Source organism: Mustela erminea, chromosome 10 (genome assembly GCF_009829155.1).
Source record: "Mustela erminea isolate mMusErm1 chromosome 10, mMusErm1.Pri, whole genome shotgun sequence".
NCBI classification, from domain to species: Eukaryota; Metazoa; Chordata; class Mammalia; order Carnivora; family Mustelidae; genus Mustela; species Mustela erminea.
This window is the reverse complement of record NC_045623.1, coordinates 89204824-89212208: the sequence shown is the minus strand read 5'-3', so window position 1 is coordinate 89212208 and position 7385 is coordinate 89204824. Positions and strand designations below refer to the sequence as shown.

General features: G+C 56.6%; 1 protein-coding gene and 1 long non-coding RNA gene across 2 annotated transcripts; both read left to right on the top strand.

Moving 5' to 3' along the window:
• Positions 1-57: 57 nt before the first annotated feature.
• On the top strand, positions 58-6261 carry XKR8 (XK related 8). The gene is made up of 3 exons (XM_032303712.1): positions 58-495; positions 2910-3106; positions 4675-6261. The coding sequence occupies exons 1-3, from the start codon at positions 203-205 to the stop codon at positions 5385-5387; spliced, it is 1203 nt and encodes a 400-aa protein (XP_032159603.1). The 5' UTR covers positions 58-202; the 3' UTR covers positions 5388-6261.
• Positions 3319-4668, top strand: LOC116568173. The gene is made up of 3 exons (XR_004276531.1): positions 3319-3330; positions 4054-4065; positions 4192-4668. It is a non-coding gene; the product is annotated as an uncharacterized LOC116568173 (long non-coding RNA).
• Positions 6262-7385: the final 1124 nt, after the last annotated feature.

Genomic DNA, 7385 nt, shown 5'->3' with positions numbered 1-7385 from the left:
TGGGGACCGCGGGCGCCGTCTGCCGCGGGGTCCGCGGGCCTTGCTCCTCCCCGGACGGGGCGGGACGGGGAAGTCCCGCCCAGGAGGCCCGGGCCCCGGGCGGCCCCTAGGCCTGCGCCCGCCTCCTTCCTGCCTTGGCGACCCGGGGCGGGGAAGGCGGGTCCGAACCTAGAGGAGAAGGTACGCGAGAGGCTGGCGGGTTATGCCTTGGTTACCCCGTGCCGCGCTCCTCTGGGACGTGGTCCTGGGCTTTTTGGGCACCGCCGCCTTCCTGATCGACCTGGGCGCCGACCTGTGGGCCGCGGGCCAGTATGTGCTCAGCGGCCGCTACCTGTGGGCCGCGCTGGTGCTGGCGCTCCTGGGCCTCGCCTCGGTCGCACTGCAGCTCTTCAGCTGGGTTTGGCTGCGCGCCGACCCCGCTGGCTTGCACGAGTCGCAGCCCCCCGGCCGCTGTCTGGCGCTGCTGCACCTCCTGCAGCTGGGCTACCTGTACAGGTGAGCACCACGCCCTCGGAAGGGGGAGGGGGGCGGAGCCCGCGGCCCTGGAGCCGCGCCACTAGCCGCAGGGGGAACCCTGACACTGGGGAGGGATGGGAAGGAGAAGCTCGGGACCCAGGAGAGGAAGCTAAGCCCTTGTGGGAACTTCTGCTTACAGGTGAGCTCCCCGCCTCTAAGAAAGAGGGGCCGGCTGACGGCCCTCAGAACCCAGCTACCCTACCCCCGTGGCACTAGGGAAGAGACTGAAGCCCAGAGAAGAAAACGAGGCACATGATTTGGAGTCAGACCTGTCTGGGCTCCAGTCCTAGCTAATTTACCTTCTGCGGCCTCATCCCTGCCTCAGTTTCCTCCTCTGTGAAATGGCGACAGGAGTGTAGACACAGGTCTGGCCAGCTGGCCTGTTGTGGGGAGCGAAGGCAAGAGCCCAGTGTGCCTCACTTGGTGCTCTGGGCTCTTGGTGGACTCTAGTGTAACAGCCGACCCCTGACCTGTTCCATCCAAAAAATGTTCTTTTTTGTTGGGGGTGGGCCTTCCTTGGGCAAATCCCTTGAGCCCTCTGGGTCTCAGTTTACTCATTGTTCCAGTGGATTTGGTTGTAGCACCTCCTTCTGTTTGGTAGGGATTAAAAGAAATAAGGGATTGAATTGCTTCGGCGCAGAGTAAGCCTTCAACAAATGTCAGCCGGCTTGATTCCCCAGGTCACTGGGGAGCGTTGGGAGCCCTGACCCTCAGAACAGAGTTTGTCCTCTCAAGTCCTCTTTCCCAGTTTCCTTCTCCCCGCCCCACCCTCTGATCCCCAGAGCAAGCAAGAGCTCAGCGATGGGGTCTGACTCAGCCGTGTACCCTGAGCCAGCCAGGGCTGGGCATAGGCTGGGTTCCAGAAAGTCTGTGTGGGTGATACTCCTCAGATCCGCAGGGCCCGCTAGAGATGAAGAAGCTGAAAACTAAGGGATGAGAGTCTTGCGGTGGAGTCAGGACACACTGTGCTCTGGGTTGGGATGGGGCGACTGACTGGAGCCAGGATCTGCTCTTGAATCCATTCTGCAGATTCTCTCCAGATCTTGCTTTGACAAAGCTGCATTGAGTCTCCAGGAGGGGACAAGACGAGCTTTGAGTATTGCAGTTTTGCCTGAGGGACTGCAAGGGCCTCCTTAAAATGCCGGGTGGGCAGAAGGAGAGCAATTGTTACAGTCCTGGTGGCCTCGAGGAGCCCTGAATCTGTAACTATGTCCTCTCTTGTCCCATTTCTTTCTTTCTTTCCTTTTTTTTTTTTTTTTTTAAAGATTTTATTTATTTATTTGACAGACAGAGATCACAAGTAGGCAGAGAGAGAGGGGGAAGCAGGCTCCCCACTGAGCAGAGAGTCCGATGTGGGGCTCAATCCCAGCCAGGACCCTGGGATCACAACCAGAGCCGAAGGCAGAGGCTTAACCCACTAAGCCACCCAGGTGCCCCTCTCATCCATTTCTGCTGAGCAGAAGGCAGACAGCCTTTACTGAACTTTGGTTTTGAAAATGGGGTGTCTGTTCCTCCTTTGGACTGAGGCAGGGGCCTTAGGGGCCCCGGGCAGAGGCTCCTGCTGAGGGAGAGCCCCAACCTGGGCCTGCCACCCCTGCTCCTTAATGTGCTGTCAAGTCCATCCAGGGGAAGTGACAGTAAATGTCTGGTGAATGACCTGGCTCTGAGGGAATGGGCTCACCTCCCAGTGGCCAACCGAGATCAGTTCTGGGTGGGGGAGATCGTGGTACATGTTCCACTACTCCCTACATGCTGATGGGTCACCCAGGCCTGACTGCCTAACCTCTGGACTCCCTTAACTCTGTGTCTGTCTCCATGTCCATCACTCTGGACAGTCCTCTTAAATGACCCTATCCTTCCCGTCTAACCCCTCCTCTCCTTCCACTCCTTCATAGCCAGAGAGATCTTTCTACAGCACAATCTGACCTATGTTGCCTGTACTCAGGAGCTCTCAGTGGCTCCCCTTCCCCCACAGGGTCCTAAGAAAATCTTAGGCTTTCTAAAAAAAAATTGAGACCTGTCACTTGGGGCAATTTCATAGCATGCCTTTGAAATTCACACAGTTTTGGGTCCAAATCCTGTTTCTACCATTCCTTAGCTCTTCGGTTTTGTGTCCCCATCTGTCAAGTGGGGATGTTGTAAGGGGGAAATGGGACAGGGTTTGGGATGACCCGGGGACATCCTGGCCAGTCCAAGCGGTGGCAGTTGGTACCCATCCCCATTCTACGATGAAAGAGTTGGGTGAGGTTAAGTTACTCATGCCCAAGGCCCCGCAGCATGTGAGTGACGAGCTAGGATTAGAGCCCGCCTTCATCTACACAGTGGGAGAGGGGAGGCCGAACACAGCGCACACTAACCTGGCCCCTGGGGGCCTCCGGATCCGCCCTGCCTAGGTGTGTGCAGGGACTGCAGCAGGGGCTCCTGGTGTGGCAGCAGGAGGCGCCCTCTGAGTTTGACCTGGCTTATGCCGACTTCCTGACCATGGACATCAGCATGCTGCGGCTCTTCGAGACCTTCTTGGAGACGACACCACAGCTCACGCTGGTGCTGGCCATCGTGTTGCAGAGCGGCCGGACCGAGCCCTACCAGTGTGAGTGATGGGCCGGGGGCCGGTTTCCCCTTTACGGTGTCGGGGAGCTGCCGATGAGTGTCAGGAGGGTTTTCATTCTTCTCTAAAGGCTGCTTGGAAAATAGGAGGAAGTCCCTTAGGTAAATGTGCGTTCAATCTGGAAGCTACTCCTTAGCCTTCTGAGTGAGGACCAGTGACTAGTGTGGCGGCCATGGGGGTTAAGGGGCTGCCGTAGGGCTGGCGCTGTGCAGAGCACTTTGCCGACCACACTGCTCCCACGCACAGCGGCCCTAGGGGCTGGTATTGGCTCCGTCCACAGGACATGAGAGGAACTGAGGTGCAGAGGTGAAGGCATCTGGTCCGGGGCACATGGCACTCCGGGGCACACACTTCTGTTTGTTTGAGGGCTGTGGGTGCATAGGATCGGGGCCACTATGGGGACAGTCTCCACTGTCTGCAGAGGAGGCAGGGAGCGAGGGAAGAGACAGATTTTCTTGACTTTCTACTTAGTGGACATTTCCATCAGTGGCTCTTATGTACCAGGTACGGGGCTGCTGGGGACCCCAAGGGAGCAGAATGTCTTGTACCCTGAAGGAGCTCAGAGACAAGGCAACAGAGAATGACTATGTGCTAAGACTCCAGAGGGAAGTGGGTGAGGTATACTGGGTCACCTGCGGGGTGGGGTGGGGTCAGGATGGGTGACTCTAGCCTCCAGGGCTCGTGCTCCTGGCCTACCCAGTATTGTGGGCTGAGCTTGTCCAGGTCAGCGAATGCAGCATGCTGGGCAAACTGGGAGGATAGCAGCCCTGCCGAGACCTCCTGTGCGGTAGAAGGGCCATTGCCCCGGATCTGCTTGCAGGGTCGGGGTGGCCTCCTGGTCCACAACAGATGCCCGGTAAACATCTGTTGATGGACTGGGAAAGGGCAGGGGAGTGAGCATTCTAGAGGCCTTCCAGTGCTGCTGGCAGCCCTCCCTGGAGGTCCTGGTGCTCCTAGTCCAGGGTGGACCACCAAGAGGTGGGAGAGGATCCCCACCCTAAACTGCTAGTGTTGAAGAATCAAGGTAAAGGCCCAGTGTGAGCCAGAATGTTCTATGTGTGTGGCAGGGCTGGCTTCCGCCACAGCCTAGTTGCCACCCGTGGAAGTTCCTGCTTCCGTTTTCAAGAATGCAGACAGGGAACCGGCATTACTGATTTTCAGTGCCCAGAAAGGCTTGGACTCTTCTGGGAAAGGAAGGGTTACAGGGCCCGAGCAGATGCTCAGGGTGTGGCCAGGGGCCCGGGGACTCAGATGCTGGGTGACACGGGTGCAGATGAGGGTGCATAAGTCACACAGCTCCCCGCCCCCCCAATCCTGGAAGAGTCTCGCCCTGGCAGCACCTGAAAAGTTAAGCCTTGCGGCGAACGGCAGACTCCACGCTCGGACCGTCTGTCCGTTTTTGGTTGTTTGAAGGGATGTTCTCTAGCTGTAGCTTCCCTTCAGCCATCAGGAGCTCTCACACCCGCCTGGGGTGGCCGTGGGGCCTGGTGGAATGCGTGGCCTCTAGGGAGTGCCATGCAGGCTCACCCGTTCCCGCTTCCTCTCCACAGGGGTCAGCATTAGCACGTCCTTCGTGGGCATCTCGTGGGCGCTGCTTGACTACCACCGGGCCTTGCGCACCTGCCTCCCCTCCAAATCGCCCCTGGGGCTGGGCTCCTCTGTGGTCTACTTCCTGTGGAACCTGCTGCTGCTGTGGCCCCGGGTCCTGGCCGTGGCCCTCTTCTCCGCTCTCTTCCCCTACTCTGTGGCCCTGCACTTCCTGGGCCTGTGGCTGGTGCTGCTCCTGTGGGTCTGGCTGCAGGGCACGGACTTCATGCCAGATGCCCGCTCTGAGTGGCTGTACCGGGCCACCGTGGCCACCATTCTCTATTTCTCCTGGTTCAACGTGGCCGAGGGCCATACCTGGGGCCGCGCCACCATCCACCTGGTGTTCCTCCTGAGCGACAGCATCCTCTTGGCAGTCACCTGGTCGACTCACACCAGCTGGCTGCCCAGCGGGATCCCACTGCACGTGTTGCTGCCCGCGAGCGGCCTCTGCTTCCTTCTGGGCCTGGCTCTGCGGCTCGCCTACTACCGCTGGCTGCACCCAAGCTGCCGCTGGGAGCCTGACCGGGTGGATGGGACCCGGGGCTTCCGCTCCCTCGAGGGCCTTCAGCTGCCTCACAACAGCCGCATGACCCGGTTGGCGCAGAACTTCTTCCCTAGGGTTAGGGAGGAGGAGGCTGCTTTGCCACGGAAAGAAGAGGTGAATGGGGTCCTTTGAGGCGAGGCCAGACCCAGCAGGCCCAGAATGGATGGACTCAACTGGTAGAATCCAGAGGATAAGCTAATGATGCTGCTATTAGCCTTGATTCCCTCCAGAAGCACCCGATGCCCGATGTGACAGGCCCTGGAGACCCGAGTTGAGTAAAGACTCAGGCCTGCCTTTGAGGATGAGAACAAGATGCGAACGGCTGGGCCCTGGAGAGTCAGGGGCTCCAGTTACATACAGGACACTTTGGAAGGAAAGAAGAGACCCCGCCCCTTCCCCATCCCATTCCCACCAACTGAAAGAGTTGGTACCCCAGAGCTCCTAGAGATGGTATTTTCGCCTCCCCGGCCATCTCCAACATCATTGGTCGAGGTGCTGTCCCACGGCTTGGTTCCCTGATCCTGGACTAGAAGGCCCAGGATCTCCAGGTTGTGTTCAGAATTCTTCCCCTCTGCCTTACCTGTCATTCTGGTCATCCAACAGATGTTTACTGAGAGCCTTGTCTGTGGCAGGAATATTCTGTCCTTGGAGTCTGGAACAAGACTTCCCTCTCTAGCTACTCCTGAGTGGGTGGTCATGCTGGAAGCCAGGGATGTCCAGCTAGTGGCCCTGTCTGCCTCCCCAAGGCCTCAGTGCAGCCAGCCTGGCCTCTGGCCCTGCTCTCAAGTGGCCATCTTTCAGCCAAGTGCTTGTGACCCTGTGGTCTGGGCCATGGCGCAGCCCGTTGAGTATTTTTCTACTTTAGGCAGTACACTTTCTACCTCAGAGTCTATGTGAGAGGAAGAGAACGTGCATCCTTAACGTGTCTATGCAAGTGAAGGACATGTATGTGGTGTTTTTGTTTAACAGTATTACTAGATTATTATTAAAACCTCATGAAACCCTCCAAACTAGTTGTGTCATTAAATCTACAGGGCTCAAAGACACCTGGAAAGAAGGGTCAGGGACGTGAAGTCCACCCTTGAAATTGCTAAAGGTCCTAGGACCAGAGAAGATGGAAGGTTCTCAGCCTTGTTTTCCAACTTTTGGGATCTGGTGAGCCGTTGTGGGGTTGATTACCGCCAGGTGGGCATCAGAACCCAGATCTGGAGCCACTCTGGTGTGTGCTGTTAACCAGCTTTGCTGCTGGGCCTGGCAGGAGGAGCCACAAACACCTCTGGAACCAGGAAGTGAACCCTAGAGCCCGGGGGAAGAATGGTACGGGTGCTGGGAATGCAGTGTGGGGGTGTGGATGTGGGGCGCAGGACCAGAGCATCTTCTGTTGCCCTGGAAGGTACGTGGTTTGGGGAAACCAGGGAACAGGAACATGGCACTGGAGACAGAAGAAAAAGGTGCAGTCATCCGTGTGAGAGGAACCAGGATAGTTCTGTTCTTTTATTCATTTTAGGGGAGACCAAACAGAATAAGTAAAACTGTCCGAGCTAGTGTAAAAGATCAAGTAGGGAAGGGCGCAGGGAGAGGGTGAATGCGCGTTGTGGGTGGCAGTTCCAGTTCTGTGTAGCATGGCCTGGGAAGGCCTCCCTGAGAACCTGATTCCGCCCTAAAGGGGGGAGGCTTTGGCAGCTGTGCTGGCCTGGGGTCAAGGATGGTAGAGGTGGGCAGGTGGGGGGTGGAAGCCCTGGGGAGGTGATGCTGGTGATTTTTGATGTAGAAGGGTAAGGCCGGAAGGATCTCCAGGATCATCCTGTCCGGTGATTTCCAGACTTGAATTTCATGGACCAGTAAAACGGCCAACATGGCTGCTGACTTAATTTTAACAAAAAAAAAGGCAGTAAAAACTATCATTTATTATTATCTTCATCATCTCTTAATAAGATATAATGGCCTTAGAAAAAGGATTTTTTTCTCCAACTGGGTTTTTTAAAAAATTGAGGTATAATTGACATACAGTATTATAAAAGGACAGTTCTTTTAATTGAATACATTTAAACACCCATAAACACATCCATAAGTGAAATCATTATAGTTTCTCTCAAGTCATTGAGAATATCAAGGGCGGAGAACCCAGAG

Excerpts from the sequence above, each read along its gene's own strand:
- XKR8 (XM_032303712.1), top strand. The coding sequence starts at position 203 with ATGCCTTGGTTACCCCGTGCCGCGCTCCTCTGGGACGTGGTCCTGGGC. Across the intron at positions 496-2,909 it reads CAGCTGGGCTACCTGTACAG|GTGTGTGCAGGGACTGCAGC; the intron begins GTGAGCACCACG and ends CGCCCTGCCTAG. Across the intron at positions 3,107-4,674 it reads CCGGACCGAGCCCTACCAGT|GGGTCAGCATTAGCACGTCC; the intron begins GTGAGTGATGGG and ends TCCTCTCCACAG.